Genomic DNA, 21,485 nt, shown 5'->3' with positions numbered 1-21,485 from the left:
GGTCCCATGGTTTCACGCGTGCGCCCAGCCACAGTGCGGTAATCTTCAAATTTTCCGAAGCAGCACTTTAAAGGAAGAAGAGGAGAGGGCGAGTGTGATCGTTCGATTAGCTCTTGTCAGGGGCTCACCCGAGTGAGCACCGCGGGGTAGACCCAGGGAAGCTAAATGAACGCACCCATTAAAAGATTGTGGGAAGTCCAAGCGCATGCGTCGTGCAACCAGTCACTGACGGACGTCCATCTTTCATCCACGCAGGTGGAGTGGTGAAAGCTAAATGGCTTAGAAATCCATGTTATTCAGTGTATCGACTGCTTCAGCAACGAGTGACTTCAGTGAATAAAGACAACGATGTCCGTCTGATGTAAGTAGTCAAGGTACCGCATAGTTGAAACTACTTCTCATAACCTAGACTTTACAGACTATATTTTAATGGCCGACTGATTGGCAGCATATTGCGCCATCCACATCACCCTGTAGACCATTACATGGTGCTCTGAAAAGCAATAGGCCTACATGTTATCCTACAACTGTGGTTGTCCAAGATACTTTGCAGGAGAGACAAAACTGTATGTTAAAACACCTTGAGCGTCGCTGAGTTGCGGGTACGCACGCTATATATTGTAAGAAGCCACCATTAAACTAGATCAAAATGGGTGAATCTAGCGGGGACACTTTTAGCGGAGCCTTTGACTACTTGATGTCAACTAGCTCTGCCCATGGGCTGCCGAATGTCCAACGATCCAAGACTATACTGTCCAAGACAATTTGGTCGATGCTCTTCTTAGGGAGTGTCACTGCTCTGCTCATCCAGGTAATTACGCTGAGCAATACATTCTTCGAGTACAACTACACGGTCAGTTTAGACGTCAAATTCGACAGGTCGCTCCACTTTCCTGCCGTGACCATTTGCAACTACAACCCGGTGTTGCGCTCAAAGCTTGCCGACGCCAGCGAAGAGTTTCGGACTGCCTTCGACGTTAACTTTGTCCCACCAGGTCCCCCAAATGAGGCCGCGCCTTCCGGTCAGCAGGGAGGCATTGATGGCAGCCTCACAACTGAGACATCTGAGACCCAATCCTCCGGAGGGACGGATCATCCCAATTCGGGTCCCAATTCAGGTTCCCAACAGGTCGGTACCGCAGGGCTAGCCAACCCTAATCCAACCACCCTTAATCCAACCACTGCCAGCACATCATCTCCGGGGACTAACGCGTCCACAGCCACCACTGAGAATGTAACTGAGGTGAGTTTATGCATTTTTCTATTTACATATAGCGTCTTCAATCTTAAAATCTTTAAAAGAATAATCCCCATATACAGCACTTAAAGGCTATACAGGGATTAGCCCCATTACGCTGGACTCCCCCCGCAAAGAATACTGCATGGACAGACAACTCGTCTCGCTTGCGCATCAACAAACATCACGTAGCAGACGATATGTCTTTTGTACAGAAAGTTTCATATAATAGCGAGGTTTAGCTGCACGTAACGCGAGCAAACACGTAAACGTGAACGTCAAAAAATTGTGTTGTTTCTAGGTGACGTCACCACTATTAAGGGCTCATTCATGCTCCCCTATGACGTCTGTAAGAACGGACGTGAAATATGGTAACTTCAAGTATGCTAAAAACGTGAGGTTTTAACATCACAATGTTTTGACGTTCACGTTCACATTGTTTGTCTCGCGTAATGTGCAGCTAAATCTCCCTTAAATTAATAAAATCTCTCTCATTTTTTCTGTCATTAGAGAAACGTACCTGGGTAATCCCGATACCTCTTTTACCATGAGTATTGTTTGAAGCTGTGCATGATGTGGATAAATAGGAAGAAATATTGGGTGCGTTCGTTTACCTTCCCTGGGTCGACCCCGGTGTGTGGCGGGTTTTTTTTTCCAGGACGAACCTGGGTAATTATCTGCACACGTTCGTCCTGGAAAAAGAAAATGCAGCACACCGGGGTCGACCCGGGCAAGCTAATCGAACACACCCTATAAATAAAGTGAACTTGAGAGTATAACCATTTGAAAATCTGTTTAGTGTCAGTGTGATAGCTCTGAAAAGAACCTGTGCGGTCTCGACGTCTCGGACAGTATGCGCTCTGATCAGCTTCAGGAGAACACAAGTATATTTTCTCATGAAAACGAGCAGAGTGTATAACCGTTCGAAACGTCGAGACCAAACCGGCTCTTTTTAAAGCCAACATTTCCACAAACAAGATTTACACACGGTTGTACCCGCAACTTTTTTGGTCCTTCCTCTTTTACTATCTTTGTCAAAACTTCAGTCTGCGTTCGTTGTATAGCTTCATGGTCAGTGTGGTTGTATACAGGGTGAGTCAAAAAGAAGTTGGCCGAGATTTATGATTTCAAAATAAAACAACTGACACTCAAAACCCCAGTGATGCACGTATTCAACGTGCATTATTTCCTGCTTATCTGAAGAAAAAAAGAATGAAACATATGTTTTTTAGTTCTTAGAGAAGTTATTCATGTTTTACTGAAAGCACTTATGTTTGTAGCTGTCCCATGGATTGTTAATACTTGATTTTAGAATCATCTGAGTATAGAAAATTAAAGGAACACGTTGCCTTGGATCGGTCGAGTTGGTCTTGGAAAAGCGTTTGTAACCGTTTGTTATAAAATGCATATGGTTAGAAAGGTGATTTTAAAAGTAGAATACATGTACAATGATCCATCCTCGAAATTGCGTGGTTTTCGTACTTTGCGAACTAACACAGTCGGCCATTTATGGGAGTCAAGTTGACTCCCATAAATGGCCGACTGTGTTAGTCGACGAGGTAAAAGGAAAACCACGCAATTTCGAGTGATACTTGTGTGGATCATTATATTCTACTTTAAAAAATATCTTTCCATTCTATGCATTTTATAGCAAACGGTAGCAAACGGTTACAAACGGTTTTTCAAGACCAACTCGACCGATCCAAGGCAACGTGTTCCTTTAAGGGTATAGACAAAGTCATTGTTTTGTAAAGTATTCCGTGGACATCTTGCAAAATGAGTAGGGCATATACCTTGATTAAAAACGACGTGACTCCTCTTCAGAATGATAATTTTTTGTTTGTCTTCCTTTCTAATATAAGCAGGAGAAAGTGCTTGTTATAATTATGCTTTACTGAACTTTTGAGTGTCATTTTGCTTATTTTGAAAAACATCGTCAGTCCCGGTCAACTTCTTTTTGATTCACCCTGTATGTGAATATAAACTGACGACTGGGTCAGCAGTACCGCGTATTAAATAAACACTAATTAATGGAACCATGCCGGAAATCTTCCTGTCCTTTAAAGCCAGTGGACATTTTCGGTAAACAGTATTGTCCAAGGCCCATACTTCGTATATCACAACGTATATATAAAATCACAAACCTGTGAAAATTTAGGCTCAATCGGTCCTCGGAGTCGGGGGAAAATAACGGGAAAACCAACCCTTGTTTCGCCGTGTCATGACACGTGTTTACTATAAATCCGTAATTCTCGATGTCGAGAATTGATAACTGTTTTAATATTTTCTCAAAAAGTAAAGCATTTCATGGAATAATATTTCAAGAGAAGTCTTTCACCGTTACCTTCTGTAAACCCTGTAAGTTATTTGTAAATCTGTGATTTTGTTTTTTGTTCCGAAAGTGTATAATGGCTTTAAGCAAAAATGTAACTCTTCTCAATCAACCGATTTTTTTTTTTTTTTTTAATAATTATATATTACCTGGGTTTTTCAACAAGTCCTGGTAAGTGTGGACCTCTTTGTATATTGAAATAATGCACTCTGGTGACTGGGTCAGCAGGATCGCTAAGTAAATAAATTCTAATTAATGGACGATCCGGTAACTCTTCCCAATCAATCGACTTTTATGTCAAAAGATACACAAATATATACCCGTGTTTTCTACAAGTACTGGTCATTGTGGGCCTCTCTGTATAATTGAAATAATGGACTCTGGTACTTGGTCAGCAGCATCGCTGATTAAATAATTTGTATACACTAATTAATGGACAATCCGGAAATCTTTCCGTCCATTATTGCTAGGTCAAAACAGTAGCCCTTTTCAATCGACCTTGTCAATGGTGAATTCAAAAGCGATCCATCGGGGGTTGCAAATTCATTTAATGCACTTTTTTCGCCATGTTTTTCTTTTCTTCTTCGGATCAAGCGACCGGGACTGTGTCACTTCTCCTTATTTGGATTCAGTAGTATGCACACCACGTCTTTTTTTACAAAACAGCCATAGATGTCTGGAATTTCTGCTTCTTCTCAACCACACACTCTTGATTTGCTGAGATGTAGAACACGGAGCCATTACAACAGCTTTATTCAACGTACTGCATCTCTTTGGGACTCCTTGTCTTGTATATGTTTACCTCCATCCTACAATATAGACTGTTTTCAGAGAAATATCAACTCCTACCTTGAGCTCCCCTGAGTTGACGCACAGCGTTTTGCGTAAATATTGCGTGCGGAATAAGGACATTGTCACACGAGACAACTTTTACAGGCATCTTTGGGGCATCTTTGAGGCAACCAACTGAAGTCCCGTTGTCGTGTATCGCGTCGCGCTCGCCGTCAAAACGTGGTCCCGAAAACAGGTTGGGGAATGCAGAGCATCGCAAAACAATAGTCTTCTGGCGATGGCACGGGATTGGGACTTGAGTCAAGTCTAGCCGGAACTGTACCCGCCACTTTCAGATACGGCCTAAATTGACGTAGAGCACAATCCACGTGGATGGATGTGTCTTATACCAAACATTGTTTCATGGGGTTCTATTGGCATGAGTTACATCCAACCTGGGCCCAATTTCATGGCTCTGCTTACCGTAAGCACGGAATCGGCGTTCGGAAGCATGGAATACGTGCTTACGGCAAGCGTATTTCACGGGTTAGCGGCGAATCTTGGCTTTTGCACATGCGTACTCAACGTTACTATAGGCATTCTATACTTACACAAATCTAGCTCAGAAATTCGGCGCTTTCACGTAAGCGGGGAATCGTATTCATCAATGCAGAGCATCGCAAAACAATAGTCTTCTGGCGATGACACCACGGGATTGGGACTTGAGTCAAGTCTAGCCGGAACTGTACCCGCCACTTTCAGATACGGCCTAAATTGACGTAGAGCACAATCCCACGAGCCGGCCCCCAAGTCGCAAATATTGAAAGACAAAATATAGTATACGTCATATATATGGCCACTCCTGTACCATCCCGTGCCGTGGCACGTAATTGCTTTTTAAAAACTAAATCCCATTAATTAAAGTAAATTTAGGTAATGATAGAATTAATGTGTGTTGGTTTCCCCGAATTTTCTCAGAAGCGTCTCCATGTCGCGCTATGAATAATTATTTAGATGTTGGTACCGACCGGTGCTTGGTGTTTCGTTCTCTTCAGACAGGTACAACCCGGTGCCATGGTCAATTAATTGATACTTCATTCCATACAATTGATAATAGAGACCATTAGTAATATATTGAAAGCTCTGTTGGATTGAGCTAACAACGAGATGTAACTTACACAGTGTCTTGATGCGTTCTCTTAAAACAGACAAATCGTCCTCCTCTAATATCATCTGTGTAAACAGGAGGAATTGTTTAGAGTTGAAGACAGAAGTCCCAAATAATCTCCATCGTGCTAATATACTGCTTGGGAGATAAGGCGAATAAGGAAGCGGGTACACTCCAAACAAATTCTGGCTTAAATTGATTCCCGCTGTACGTGGATGGATGTGTCTTATACCAAACATTGTTTCATGGGGTTCTATCGGCATGAGTTACATCCAACCTTGGCCCAATTTCATGGCTCTGCTTACCGTAAGCACGGAATCGGCGTTCGGAAGCATGGAATACGTGCTTACGGCAAGCGTATTTCACGGGTTAGCGGCGAATCTTGGCTTCTGCACATGCGTACTCAACGTTACTATAGGCATTCTATACTTACACAAATCTAGCTCAGAAATTCGGCGCTTTCACTAATAAGCGGGGAATCGTATTCATCAATGCAGAGCATCGCAAAACAATAGTCTTCTGGCGATGACACCACGGGATTGGGACTTGAGTCAAGTCTAGCCGGAACTGTACCCGCCACTTTCAGATACGGCCTAAATTGACGTAGAGCACAATCCCACGAGCCGGCCCCCAAGTCGCAAATATTGAAAGACAAAATATAGTATACGTCATATATATGGCCACTCCTGTACCATCCCGTGCCGTGGCACGTAATTGCTTTTTAAAAACTAAATCCCATTAAAGTAAATTTAGGTAATGATAGAATTAATGTGTGTTGGTTTCCCCGAAATGAGTTTTCTCAGAAGCGTCTCCATGTCGCGCTATGAATAATTATTTAGATGTTGGTACCGACCGGTGCTTGGTGTTTCGTTCTCTTCAGACAGGTACAACCCGGTGCCATGGTCAATTAATTGATACTTCATTCCATACAATTGATAATAGAGACCATTAGTAAAATATTGAAAGCTCTGTTGGATTGAGCTAACAACGAGATGTAACTTACACAGTGTCTTGATGCGTTCTCTTAAAACAGACAAATCGTCCTCCTCTAATATCATCTGTGTAAACAGGAGGAATTATTTAGAGTTGAAGACAGAAGTCCCAAATAATCTCCATCGTGCTAATATACTGCTTGGGAGATAAGGCGAATAAGGAAGCGGGTACACTCCAAACAAATTCTGGCTTCAATTGATTCCCGCTGTACGTGGATGGATGTGTCTTATACCAAACATTGTTTCATGGGGTTCTATCGGCATGAGTTACATCCAACCTGGGCCCAATTTCATGGCTCTGCTTACCGTAAGCACGGAATCGGCGTTCGGAAGCATGGAATTCGTGCTTACGGCAAGCGTATTTCACGGGTTAGCGGCGAATCTTGGCTTCTGCACGTGCGTACTCAACGTTACTAGGCATTCTATACTTACACAAATCTAGCTCAGAAATTCGGCGCTTTCACGTAAGCGGGGAATCGTATTCATTAGCGCAGAATTCAGCGGTAAGCAGAGCCATGAACTTGGGCCCTGGCTTGCTAATTGAAACAAAATTGACTAATCAACGTTAAGTGCACTCTTAAAATTAAACGGATTTGAATCCAACACTTGCATGAGTTCGGTGAGTGACTACATGTACTTTGAAAGTGTTGAATCCAGCAATTTATATGTTAAATCCAGCATTTTAAAGTATTCGGTCAACAATTTAAGTGCCAGTTTAACGTTTAAAAAGCTGATCCAATAATTCAGCAGATTTTTTTAAAGAAAATGTTGAAATAACACTTAAATTGTTGAATTAACCCTTTTTGCGTTGGATCAGAAACTTAAAACTGTAGATTTAACAAACAAAACGCTGGATCCAACACTTGCAAAGAGTAGTCACTCTTGCAAGTGTTGGATTCAACTCTTTAGTTTTTAGAGTGTGTTAGTTAACACTGTGATGGCGTTCTCACATCATACACCCTTTTAATTAATTCAACACAAATGAGTCAACTACATTTTAGACAACAGTTGAGATTATCGTTCGATACAATAATGCTTTTACTTATTCACGGCATTCGAATTAAATATACTTTGCCTCTCCAATTATTACTGCGTTTCAAAAAACTCCTGCAAATTTGAATAATGCTTTGTTGAATTGTTAAATTGAATGATTTTTTTTTTGTTAAATTGTATAATGTGGGGCTGCAATAAAAATAAATGTGTAAATAAATTAAGATTAAAAAATCGAATGACGCAACGGTAGCCTACATTTCACTGGTCGTAAAACGAAATTAAATAACTTGTTTTCAGGGATCGTTCGATTTCGCGCAATATAGAATGGTATAGTGGTTTAAATTTGCCGAAATTGACAGAGAAAACCTTTATTATATGGAAGGGTTTTAAAACTCAAAAGGTAAGGTTGTGTGAGGTTGTGGATAAAACTTAATTCGTGATTTTCGAGGCCGCGAATAGAAAGATTGCATTGACCGCCGTCTTTAATGCAAAAATAAATAAAAAATTAAAAAGTGAAAAAGTGCACGCCCGTACGTGCTACCTTCAGCTCTCTACGCTGCATATATCAAAGATGGTGGCCAATGACGTCATTTGCAAACCATCTATAAAATACAGATTATCTATCGAACAAAAGCATCAAATCTAATTCTAAAACTTATCTATCTCGCATTTTGTGTACAGGCTCTTGAGAGCTGGGATGACCGGGAGCAGGGTGACTTCTTCAGAGAGAGAGATCCAAGCTACCTTTTGGAGCAAACACTGATCACGGAGCTTGCCAACATAACGGAGCAAGAACGCATGATGATGGGTCATAGCCTGTCTACCATGCTACTGGATTGCAAATGGAAAGGATACCCCTGCTCACCTTCGTAAGTTTCCTTGTTGTAAAGGCACTGGACACCTTTAGTAATTGTCAAAGGCCAGACTTCTCAATCGGTGTATCCCTATAATAAGCACAACATTCACAATCTGTGAAAATTTTGACTCAAATGGTCATCGTAGTTGCAAGAGAATAATGAAAGAGAAAAATATACCCTTGTTGCACAAAATATGTGTATGCTTCCTGTCCCTAAAAAGGGCTTCGGGCCTGAAGTCGTTTAATGTTTGAGTCAGAAATTAACTCTTTCTCACAAACTACGTAGAGTGAGCCGTTTCTCACAATGTTTTAAACTATCAACATTGCTCTTTTTCTCTCCATTGCTCATTACCAAGTAAGTTTTTATGCTAACAGTTATTTTGAGCAATTACCAATATAGTGTCTTTAACCCAGGGCGTGTGACCTGGGGTCGTGTGACCCGGGGATAGTGTGACCCGGGGAAGTGTTCATAAACGTTTCTCACTTTATTTGGAGCTTAACGCTTAAGTCTTTCTGTTTTTCAGAAACTTCACGTCTTTCTACCATTACAAGTATGGCAACTGTTACACCTTCAACCATTTTACTAAAGGAGATTTGTTTACAAACCGACCGGGTCCCCTTTACGGTGAGTGAACTGTGCCAATTTCATAGAGTTGCTCTAAGCATAAAAATGTTCTCAGCATGCAATTTTTGCATTGACAAACACAGGATTACCAACCAAATTTTCACATGATTTTCAAGATAAGCAAACAACAGCTCAATACCGGTAACAAGCACTATGCAACAAAGGAAATTTGGTTGGTAATCCTGTTTTTATCAAGGAAGAAATTTCATGCAAAGCAAAATGTTGGGCCCTGCTAGCTTGGGGGAAATTAAAGTCAGAATTTACGCTTGTTTATCTACAAGTCAAAATAAAGTGAAACGGAACATTTAAGATTTTTGCCTGATGTATTTTGGGTTCACTCCATTTTCACTTCATAACTAGACAAATAGACCTCTCTTAAAGGCAGTGGACACTATTGGTAATTGTCAAAGACTAGCCTTCACAGTTGGTGTATCTCAACATACGCATAAAATAACAAACATGTGAAAATTTGAGCTCAATCGGTCATCAAACTTGCGAGATAATAATGAAAGAAAAAACACCCTTGTCACACGAAGTCTTGTGTGCGTTTAGATGGTTTATTTCTAAATCTGAGGTCTCGAAATCAAATTCGTGGAAAATTACTTCTTTATCGTAAACTACGTCACTTCAGAGGGAGCCGTTTCTCACAATGTTCTATACCATCAACCTCTCCCCATTACTCTTAATCAAGAAAGATTTTATGATAATAATTATTTTGAGTAATTACCAATAGTGTCCACTGCCTTTAAAGTGTATCAGATAAATATTTTCTGTTAATACCAGTTATGTAGATAGTTGTAAAATACTCATGAAGTATTTAATTATCAAATTATAAACCACAAGGGAAAACTTACTGGTGATTTGGGATTGAACTAAGAATAATTAAATCAACAAGTTTTAAATTGTCATATAAGCCTGGTTGGGGATGTGGTGGGACGTAGGAGTACACTCTTTGGTTCGGGTGCTTTAATACAAACAAATTTACCAAAATCCGATTTATAAAATGTGTCTACCATTATCAAAATTGCTCATTGGATGTCCTAAAGACAGTGGACACTGTTGGTAATTGTCAAAGACCAGTCTTTCCACTTGGTGTATCTCAACATATGCATAACATAACAAAGCTCTGAAAATTTGACCTTGATCGGTCGTCGGAGTTGAGAGATAACTATGACAGAAAAAAAACACCCTTGTCACACGAAGTTGTGTGCTTTCAGATGCTTGATTTCGAGCCCTCAAAGTCTAAACTTGAGGTCTCGAAATCAAATTCGTGGAAAATTACTTTTCTCGAAAACTACGTCACTTCAGAGGGAGCTGTTGCTCACAATGTTGTATACTACCAACCTCTCCCCGGTACTCGTAACCAAGAAAGTTTTTATGATGATAATTATTTTGAGTAATTACCAATAGTGTCCACTGCTTTTAATGTTGTGCTATTCCTCTGTTTGCAGGTTTATCCATGCGTCTGTTCGTACAACAGGACGAGTACATGCCGGATATAACCGAATCGGCTGGATTCCGACTCGTTGTCCACGGCCCTGACAAGATGCCATTTCCTGAGGATGACGGCATTGCCATCTCACCGGGATTCCAGACTGCCGTAGCGGCTCGTATCGTAAGTAATGGGAGCATAATTCTTGTGCAACGTCACAGCCCGAGTTTTTTGTTAACCATGGTTGGAAAACTATTGAAAGCCATAAATGCAAATCAAAAACAGATCGCTACTGTTTGTAACAATGTCATTACAAACATTCAAACAATGTATTGATTTTGCTGAAAACAAAAACAACTAACTATGGGAGGTATTTTATTTAATTGAAAGTTTGTGGAAAATGTTGAATTTGGCTAAAACATCTGACAATACGATTGAGTGTTTTACAAACATTCGGCAGTCCATCAACCAAGGCGGTTTGTTTGACAGCAAAAGAAAGGTCTTGAGGCCGTGTTTGAATTTGCGGCTACAGCTTACGGCTACAGCTTACGGCTACAGCTTACGGCTATGACTGTTGCTTTATAAGGGTAAATCCCACTAAATAAACTCCCATAGCATACAGTACAACATGCTAAATATTCAAAAATACACGAGAAATACTTAGAACTCTCACAGCTGCTTACAGTAAGGGAAAAATTCTACTGCTTTTGTTATTATGTTTTTGTTTTGTTTGGTGATTCATAATTTTGTTTGTTTGTGTTTTTTTTCTGATTTGCAGATGAATATTGAGCGTCTGGGCGGCCTTTACAGTAACTGCTCAGATAGTCCAAAGAGCAATGATATCTTCAAAGAGGTCTATAATACAACGTACAGCTTAAAGGTATTCCACATTTGATTTTGTAAAGACTAATTTTATAACTTGGTAAGGGGGAAGCAAATCTTCTTTAAGATGTGGTCGTTTTCCGCTCCCCCCCCCCCAAACAAAAAAAAATAAAACAAAAAAATCTCCCATCCAGGTCAATAGGAGACTTTCCAACGCTAGGTGGCAGCAGACATACCGGGTAAATTTCCATTGTTTACGTAGTTCTGAACATGCGCATAATTCTGAGAACAATGGATTTACCCGGTAAGTCTGCTGCCCTCTATCGTCCCAGAAAGTCTCCCATTCAAGCCAATTGATGTTGTATGAATAAAATAGTCAGAGTCCGTCTTAGTACAACTATGATCGGTATTCGATAATGCTTTTGTACCCAACGAGCACAACACAAAATTCTGACAGACGAACGGAAACTTTAACCCCTCCCCAACTCATTCTGTTTATTTGGATAAAAAGTCTTTGTGATAAAAGGGTCCAGCAGTCGATTTCACCAAACTCTTCCTAACTTAGGATTAATCTTAGGACTTAGGACGAGTTAAGTTCCGCATCCAAAGACGTAGGACGCATTGAACCCATCCTAAGTTACGACGGGTCACTCACATCCTAACTTGAGATACGATTAATCTAGCGTTTCGTGAAATCGGTTGCTGTCTCATAGTCAAATGCACAGTAACCTCAACTTAGACAATGTCTTTTAAGACACTGGACACTATTGATAGTTGTCAAAGACCAGTCTTCTCACTTGGTGTATCTCAAAATATGCATAAAATAACAAACCTGTGAAAATCTGAGCTCAATTGGTCCTCGGAGTTGCGAGATAATAATGGAAGAAAAACACCCTGGTCACACAAAGTTGTGTGCTTTCAAATGCTTGATTTCGGGACCTCAAAATCTAATTCTGAGGCCTCGAAATCAAATTCAAATATTTTAGTGGAAAATTACTTCTTTCTCGAGGGAGCTGTTTCTCAAAATGTTTATACTATCAACAGTTCGCCATTACTCATTACCAAGTAAGTTTTTATGCTAACAATTATTTTGAGTAATTAACCAATAGTGTCCAGTGCCTTTAATAAAATTCGTGGAAAATTACTTCTTTCTCGAAAACTACGTTACTTCGGAGGGAGCCGTTTCTCACAATGTGTTATACTATCATCAACTCTCCATTGCTCGATACCAAGTAAGTTTTTATGCTAACAATTATTTTGAGTAATTAACCAATAGTGTCCAGTGCCTTTAATAAAAATGGTATTTTATATGTGATTTTTGCAGGCCTGCGAACGTAGCTGTTATCAAAACCAAGTCATCAAGGAATGCAAGTGTTTCGATCCTCACTATCCAAACTTGCCAGACAGTGGGGTGTTTCCATGCGAACTAACCGACGAGAAAGGTAATAGGCTACTCACCACTAAAGCCTGAGCGACTAGTGCCAAAGTCGTGACTATTAATTGCTTGGTCGAGTTTCGACTACCATTTTTCAACTACTCGGTTAATCGTGCCGCCACGACTACCTACACAAAATAGCCGCGACTCAGTTTCACGACAACATAACTCACTTACGAAACACGCCCTGACATCTGTGACACAATTCTTCGAGCCTTTCATCGACTTTTAATATATTGCGCCTGCAAAAAAAATTAGTCGCGACTAGTGCCAAAATATTTGAGGCACAACTAGAAAACGAGGTCAATTTTGCCATATCGTTTATAAACACATGCCCCAAAAATGGCTGCACTGGGTTGGTTCGTCCACCCTAATAGGTCACCTACATCTTGGGATGACTGAAAATGTTCAAGTTTTAAGTTAACCCTCAAAGTAGTGCGCCCCCTATTATCTAGAAGGCAAGGCTCCTCACTATATTTCTGAACTGCTTCAAGTTTACACTCCATCAAGGAATCTTCGATCAAGTTCTATGCTTCTCCTCATTGAACCCAAATCTCGACACTCATGGGGTGACAGGTCTTTTTCTTCAGCCGCGCCACGCATCTGGAACTCTCTACCACTTAATCTTCGATCTTGTCTTTGTACTGCAAAATTCAAGTCTCTTCTCAAAACTTATCTTATGTCACAGGTTTTCAATGACTAATTTTGTTGTGTCTGTTTTTCTTTGTGTTGTGTTTTGTTTTTGTTTTGTTTTGTTTTTTTGTTTTGTTTTTGGTTTTACTGCGCCTTGAACACCCAGCAGGGTGGATATGTGCGCATTACAAGTCTTATTATTATTATTATTATTATTATTAGAAGCCCCTTAATCCGCCCCTGAAAACCTACGTTGGCTTAGCGTCCCGAACCTCCCCTGAGCCAGTCCCGACGACGACACCAACATATCTAACCATTGTTCCATCAATGACTCAATTATTAGTTAGGTTTCGCACGCAAACGGACACGCATAAGCATACGTTTAGCTATCCATAACCTACTTACGTGAAGCAAGCAGGACATCAGTGTCGCCTGCACGTATTAGCGGATAACGAGTAGCGTGTGACGTCATAATGATGACGTATCCGTCGCACTAAACGTATCCGTTCGCATGAGAAACCTCCCTAATAATAAAATAATAAGCTTACTGTCTAGGGATAGACTATACAGACTGAAAAACAAAATGAAGCAATTTTAACTCATCATAACTTCTCATGTATTCTCACAGCTATAGACTGTCTAACAAAACTGGATGACATGTACAAAAACGATTCATTGCAATGTGACTGTTATCAAGCATGTAGGTAAGTCATTTTGAGTTCGGTTAAACAAAATACTAGTGTTACATTCTGTTCTCATCTTGTAGACCAACTTTCTGCGTTGTTATACAAAGGCCAACACCACGAAGATGGAATGGGGAGTTAACATAATACAAACAGAAAGGGTAAAATCAAAAGCGACGAGTGCTTTCAAAGTTGTAGCTCAACATAAGGACATTTTAAAGTTTTTTAGGCTGAAATCATAACTTTAATACGTTGCTCACACATTCTTCAAAGTGAAAAGATAAAAATAATTCCGAAGTTAAGAGTAACTTCCTGAGTATTATAATGTCGGAACATGAAAGTCTTTTTCGACTCTCTGCCAATAATAATTTTTAACAAAACTTTACAAAGAGGTTGTGAATCTTTTTATCCTTAACGAATTTAGTGAAGTTGCTTCGCCATGCACTTGTACTTACTGTCTCTTTATTTGTTTCCTTCCGATTTGCCAGTGAGACAACCTACCTGACTTCAGTGAGTTCATCCGTATGGCCTGCTGATAAATATGAGGTAAAGCAAGCATGTTTGTGTACTGGGATGCGTAGTGGGCGTAAAAGAACCCGGCACACTTATATGCTTGAAGACTGGGGGTTAAAGGAACACGTTGCCTTGGATCGGTCGAGTTGGTCTTTGAAAAGCGTTTGTAACCGTTTGTTATAAAATGCATATTTTGGTTAGAAAGATGTTTTAAAAGTAGAATACAATGATCTACCAATTTGCCTCAAAATTGCGTGGTTTTCCTTTAACTTTGCGAACTAACACGGTCGGCCATTTATGGGAGTCAATTTTGAGTGATACTTGTGTGGATCATTATATTCTACTTTTAAAATATCTTTCTAATTATATGCATTTTTAACAAACGGTTACAAACTCTTTTCAAAGACCAACTGGACCGATCCAAGGTTCACATAGCAAGCACCCGCGTTTACAGGTTTCCTCATGCTTATAGCTCGCACCCTAGTTGACAAGTTTGAACAGACTTACAAGCATACTTATTAAGTTCACTTGTGAGGAATACTTTTTGCCAAAAATATAGAATTATAGTTTGCTTGTAAAGTCAATTGGAAATAAATAAACTGAGAGAGAGGCACTTGACTGCTTAATTATGTTTATGTATGCCTGTTTACGTGTGTTGTGCTGTTAGCCTTTGAGAACAATCTGCTGCATAAAGTCGAAACTTCAGACCTTTACTTTATACCGTAGGTCCTATTGAGTAAACCGATTGTAACAGTCCTTTTTTCTGGTTTATAAATATATAGGCCTAAATACATTTCTTAACTGACTCGTTTCCATCAGGATAAACTTTTCCGTGATATCATCGATCGTAATGAGGAGGTACGGACCAACCTGAGGAAAACCTCACCGGGCGAATGGGTCAAGTAAGTTGAAACCACTCCAAACTCTCAATTAAAGGCGCTGGACACATTTGGTAATTGTCAAAGATTAGTCATTTCACTTGTGTAACTCAACATTCGCACGAAATAACAAACCTGTGAAAATTTGAACTAACAACGAAAGGAAAACAACCCTTGTCACACGAAGTTGTGTGCTTTCAGATGCTTGTTTTCGAGACCTCAAAATCTAATTCTGAGGGAGCCGTTTCTCACAATGTTTTATACTATCAACAGCTCCCCATTACTCGTTACCAAGGAAGGTTGTATGCTAATACTTATTTTGAGTAATTACCAATAGTGTCCACTGCATTTAAAGGCACTTGACACTTTGTTAGCATAAAAACATACTTAAATTGATTGTGCAACAAGTGTGTCTTTTATTTTCTTTCATCATTCTCTTGCAACTTCACATGTGTTATTGTATGGCTATGGGATACACCAAGTGAGAATACTTGCCAGTGACAAATTACCAAAGGTGTCCAGGGATTTTAAACGTTTGGTAGTTTGAACCCACTGTTTGTTTTAGTCTATATAGTTGTAAGTACCAAAGAACCAACCTCTAAAAAGTTCATTTTAAAAGGTGGTAGCGTTTTACAGATATGGCTGAAAATCTGGAGCGTTACTGCGGTAACGACTCCTATAAAAAGTGATATATATGTTCCATCACAACAGTACTTTGAAGTGAATTTTTTTTCTTCAAAATGCATTATACTATTCAAAACTACTGTACTTTTGTTTACCACGTAAGTTTTTAATGCCATTTATTTTCTGAGTCATAACCAAACATAACATAAAGACCCCATAATGCCCTTTTGAGTTGTTTGTTACATAGGTACTCCGCCAAAACAAATCAGTTTTAAAAAAATCCAACATTCTAACTTTCTTATTAGACCTAGCCAACAACTGCAAAACTGTGCACATAACATTAAAATATTTATATTTCTTTTGACCTATTATTTCAGATAAAAAACATGATATACGATTATGTGTAGCGTCGTTCAAGTTACAGAGAAACTATAGATTGACTTTTGGTGGTCACTTTCCTAAATTGGTGTGATTTTCTCTTTTTATCACCAAACAGGCGAAACGTAGCCAAAGTGGATGTCTTCTTTCAGGAGTTCAATTATCAATACATCAAACAGTTGCCTGCTTACGCTGTAAGTAACATTTGGTTCTTAATCTTGGGGTTTCAAAAAGTAGGGGTATCGTAACAAAATGTGTTTTAGAACATTAAGGGTGTCGGAACATTGGGGTTTTGGGAACACAGGGGTGTCGGGACATTAGGGGTTTCGGAACATAGGGGTTTCGGAACATAGGGGTTTCGGAACATGGTTTCGGAACAAGCTGCCGGGACTTGGGGGTGTCAAATAGGGGAGTCAGAACAATAAATGGGTGTCGGAGAAGGGGTGTAAGAGCGTATGAGTGTCGGAACATTAGGGTTTGCTGGAACATGGGTGTCTGAAACATAGGTGGGTTGAAACATGGGTGTCCAAACATGTGTGTCGGAACAAAGGGGTGTATAGGAGCATAATTGTGTCGGAACATGGAGTGTCCCGAAACACAGGGGTGTCGAAACAAAGGAGTGTATAGGAGCATATGAGTGTAGGAACATTGGGGTGTGCCGGAACTAAGGGTGTCTGTGTCAAAACAAAAGGGTGTCGAAACTAGGGGGATTGAAATATGGGTACCAAAACATGGGGTGTTGAACATAGGGGGATTACAACAGAGGTAAACTATCTGTGTGAGAATGTATCTGTGGGGAAGAAGATGTAATCCTCTGTGCTTAAAACCACAACCTAGATACAGTGAAGGTGCCTGACACACGAAGGCATTAGTTGGGTTAATTATAGTCGGGGCTGAGTATTATGTCTGTTGATCCGTCTGGTCACATCTCACGCTAGTCATTATTTATTCAAAAGTATTGCTGTTCAATAGGTTTTTTTCCCCCGTTTAGTTAGCCAACCATTCACCAAAGAAGGGTTCGTAATTGCCCCCCAGGCTATTTCTAACTATCAATAGACTTTTTAAAAAGAATTACAGTCAACACTTTTCGATGAACAAAATAATACTAAATGATCACTGATGCAGCACTGGTGCTTGACAAAATCAATCGCACGCATTCCATCCAAAATTCTGGTTGCCGGATTAGGAACTGTTCTTTGGGGGACCTTGTCAATTCAATATGGCCTGAAGGCAGTATTTGGATTTGTTGTGCAAAACAACACTGTTTCTATTTACCGAGGACGAGTTGCAAGTTTTGTAGAGTCAACAGAACTTCTGCTTTACTTGAGAAAAAATCGCGCGCATACCTGAAGTCTGGTTGTTGTCACTTCAAATATGTTGCCTGCAAGTAGTATTTGGTGTGCTGATTAAAGGAACACGTTGCCTTGGATCGGTCGAGTTGGTCTATAAAAAGCGTTTAGAACCGTTTGTTATAAAATGCATATGGTTGGAAAGATGTTTTTAAAAGTAGAGTACAATGATCCACACAAATTTGCCTCGAAATTGCGTGGTTTTCATTTTACTTTGCGAACTAAGACGGTCGGCCATTTATGGGAGTCAAAAATTTGACTCCCATAGACTCCCATAAATGGCCGACCGTGTTCGTCGATGAGGTAAAAGGAAAACCGTGCAATTTCGAGGCGTGTTTGTGTGGATCATTGTATTCTATTTTTAAAACATCTTTCCAACCATTATGCATTTTATATTAACAAACGGTTACAAACGCTTTTCATAGACCAACTCAGCGTTTCTATTTACTTGGGGTGAGTTGCAAGTTTGGTAGAGTCGACAGAACTTCTGCTATACTTGACAAACAATCACAATCAAACGCATTCTTAAAGTCTGGTCGCCGGACTGCGGACCATTCTTACAAATTGTGACCTTGTGGTTTATTCAAATAATTACCTATTTTAATAATGAGGATAAGTCGCAAGTTTGGTAGAGTATACAGAACTTTAATTTACTTGGTGTAAGCCCCTTATTAAAATCTTACATGTGGTAAAATCGATAGGTTTTCCCAAGAGATTATTTATTTATTTCCTTTGTTTACCCAGGGTGAGCCAAATCAGTAAAAAAAATGGTTTTCATTTGGGCCCATTTGGGCAAACAAACTAACATGTTAAAAGTAAACATAAAATCACATGATAAAATTACGTTATAAAAATTACGTAAATATTAAAGAATGTTACGGAAAATTAAGAAAAAAAAAAAAAAGTAAAAACAAAAATAAGAGTAAACAAATATACTACAAGATGTAACTATGTTAGTTATTAATTACATTATGTCCCCCATAAGGAAACTAACATGGACTGAAGAAGGTTGGTTCAAAAGAGTGCGCTATCAGAACAATGTGTACCCAAATCCAAGGGGGGGGGGGGGGGTCTCACGGGACAGAATCTCCGTGCCACCTCGGTTGTCCCAGTGACGGTCTCCAATAGACGACGTGACCTCCGACGTCACACGAAAATCATAACATGATTCGCGCGCATAACGCCGGGCAAAACCTTTGTGTTTTGGCAGCCAGCTAGGAAAGTGTATGCAATGTTACCATGACTACGTGTCTTTTTGCCTGGCGAAACATGACGTATACAGTTTTTTTTCAACAGAGGGCTGTTTGAATGTAAACATAGGTCACATCGTCTATACACATAAACAAACAATATGGTAAACAAGGGCTGAAGGAAGTGGTTCAACAGAGGGCGTCATTAGACAAAATAATTATGGACACCTCGAGGGAGTGAATCTACTGCCACACGCCTGTTTGTTAAACCAAGGGTCGATTTCACAAAGAGTTGGGGGGACTAGTCCGAACATAGGACGAGTAACTCGTCCTAACTCGAAATAAGACTAGTCTTAACTCTCTGTGAAATTCACAAGAACATCTTTGTGTGAATATTTTGTTTCCACAGTTTGTAAATTTGATAAGCGACGTCGGCGGTCAACTTGGACTCTGGCTGGGCCTGTCCGTTCTGACAATGTTCGAGTTTGTGGAAAGCTGCGGCTTTCTCTTCAGGGTGTGTTTCGCCAAGATGGCACGCCGGAAAAAGACGACCTGTACACCCGTCAAGAACCTCAAGATATTCCCGGTCGATAACCGAGGTGTTTCGTTGGAGCAGTTGTAAAAGTTAACTTTTCGAAATCAATCATAGTTTTATTTATTTTAAGAAAGTTGGATCCTGTCAAATCTAAGTAGCTAATAAATTGTTGAATATTGTCCTTGTCTTTCAAACGAAGAGTCTTGCGTTGTTTTGTATTTAAAAATGATACGCGGGCTTTGGTGATAATACATAGTCTTAAAACTGACGCCCTTCTTTATTCTTTATGTATAAACCTTGCACTATGAAGTAAAACCGGCCAATGAGAAAAATGGTCTGAAGCATTGAGAGAAAATTATTTTGATCTTTTGAAATCTTGGGAAATGTTACGGATTCTCCAATAATATTTTATGTAAAGTTTATGTGAAATTTTTATATATATGAGTAAATTGTCAGTACACGATCGTGCCTTGATGGGGAACTGCTTGTCTGCTACCCATTGTAAATGTTTTAAGTAGATTAATCAAATGTATATATATATATTATATCATAGGTTTTCTTGATCAATTTCGGCAAACGAGCAGCCAATTTAACCATCAAGCTATTCTATTTCGCGCGAAAATCGAATCCTACTGAAAAAGGGTAATTCGATTTCGTTTTATGATTAGTCAAAATGTAATGGCGCGTCATTCGATTTAAAGCCATTGGACACTTTCGGTAAACAGTATTGTCCAAAGGCCCACACTTCGTGTATCACAACTTATACATGTATATAAAATAACAAACCTGTGAAAATTTAAGCTCAATTGGTCATCGGAGTCGGGAGAAAATAACGGGAAAACCCACCCTTATTGCCGCACCTATCGCCGTGTCATGACATGACGTTTAAAATAAATCCGTAATTCTCGATAACGAGAATTGATAATTGTTTTAATGTTTTCTCAAAAAGTAAAGCATTTCATGGAATAATATTTCAAAAGAAGTCTTTCACTATTACCTTCTGTAAACCCTGTAAATTATTTGTAAATCTGTGAATTTTATTTTGTTGGTCTGACCCAAAGTGTACAATGGCTTTAACAAAATAATAATTCAATTTAAGAAATCATCAAAGCAGCATTCAAATTCGCAGACGCCCTCATTGAGGCGTGTGTGTCACGAAAAAGAATGACGATATGCTAAATTTAACAGAGTTCTAAAGGAATTTGACTCGACAGCTTTAATTCGAACGTATGGAAATGAAATTGACTGCTCATTCGCCGAATTTGACCGAGAAAACCTATATATATAAAATGTTTTATTCTCAAGGTGTCTTGAACTGTACCCCGTAAAAGCAATACTTAAAAGAGAAGTGTGGGGGGGGGGAACAGTTTTAGATGTGGGAGGAAAACCCCTATGTGGAAAACCCACACAATCAGGTACGGATTGAAAATCCAACCAACATGCAATACTCTGGTCTAATGTGGGATTCGAACCAGTCTTCACATAAGGTGAATAAACCTTGAATAAATGCATGGCACAAATGTAACGGGGTTTGCTCATCTAATGGTTGCTATACAAAAGCTTGCCTCGATTTTATTTGACATTATAGCAACTGTCTCTATAGTCTGAGGAATTCAAATGTTTTAATTTGACTAAGCAAGTCACTGTACGAGACATTATTCAAATCTAACTCGCAAATGGCTATAGTTTACTGCCACAACCGGGGTGTAAAAATTTACACAATGCATTTTGTCACGTTTTTTATATGATACAGAAAATGAATAAACATTTACATCTTTACGGTTTTAGAAACCACACTAATTTCTGCAGCACAAGAGACATTCTTCTATAGCTGTAACTCACTATCCCCCCCAAACAAAAAAAATAAGTAGAGAATTATTATTGCAAATAAATTTCATTATTGGAGAAGTGGAGCTGGTTGCCTGTAAATTGCTTTGTGTTTATAAATATGTAAGTAAACAAAAATAATACTGAGTGCTTATATATTGACGCCCTTCAGACGCGAATAACGAAATTCCTCAGAGATCTTTTGTTTACTT

General features: G+C 39.4%; 1 protein-coding gene across 1 annotated transcript; it reads left to right on the top strand.

The window, feature by feature from the left end:
- Window positions 1-484: 484 nt before the first annotated feature.
- Window positions 485-20,055, top strand: LOC117295704 (degenerin mec-4-like). Its single transcript, XM_033778419.1, has 11 exons — window positions 485-1,243; window positions 8,175-8,362; window positions 8,874-8,974; window positions 10,426-10,589; window positions 11,185-11,286; window positions 12,553-12,670; window positions 13,925-14,000; window positions 14,468-14,525; window positions 15,312-15,394; window positions 16,491-16,566; window positions 19,321-20,055. The coding sequence occupies exons 1-11, from the start codon at window positions 650-652 to the stop codon at window positions 19,531-19,533; spliced, it is 1,773 nt and encodes a 590-aa protein (XP_033634310.1). The 5' UTR covers window positions 485-649; the 3' UTR covers window positions 19,534-20,055.
- The last annotated feature ends 1,430 nt before the right edge of the window (window positions 20,056-21,485 follow it).

Source organism: Asterias rubens, chromosome 10 (genome assembly GCF_902459465.1).
Source record: "Asterias rubens chromosome 10, eAstRub1.3, whole genome shotgun sequence".
NCBI classification, from domain to species: domain Eukaryota; kingdom Metazoa; phylum Echinodermata; class Asteroidea; order Forcipulatida; family Asteriidae; genus Asterias; species Asterias rubens.
The sequence above is the reverse complement of the archived record's forward strand: the minus strand, read 5'-3'. Positions and strand labels throughout refer to the sequence as shown.

Excerpts from the sequence above, each read along its gene's own strand:
- LOC117295704 (XM_033778419.1), top strand. The coding sequence starts at position 650 with ATGGGTGAATCTAGCGGGGACACTTTTAGCGGAGCCTTTGACTACTTG. Across the intron at positions 11,287-12,552 it reads ATACAACGTACAGCTTAAAG|GCCTGCGAACGTAGCTGTTA; the intron begins GTATTCCACATT and ends TGATTTTTGCAG. Across the intron at positions 12,671-13,924 it reads CGAACTAACCGACGAGAAAG|CTATAGACTGTCTAACAAAA; the intron begins GTAATAGGCTAC and ends GTATTCTCACAG.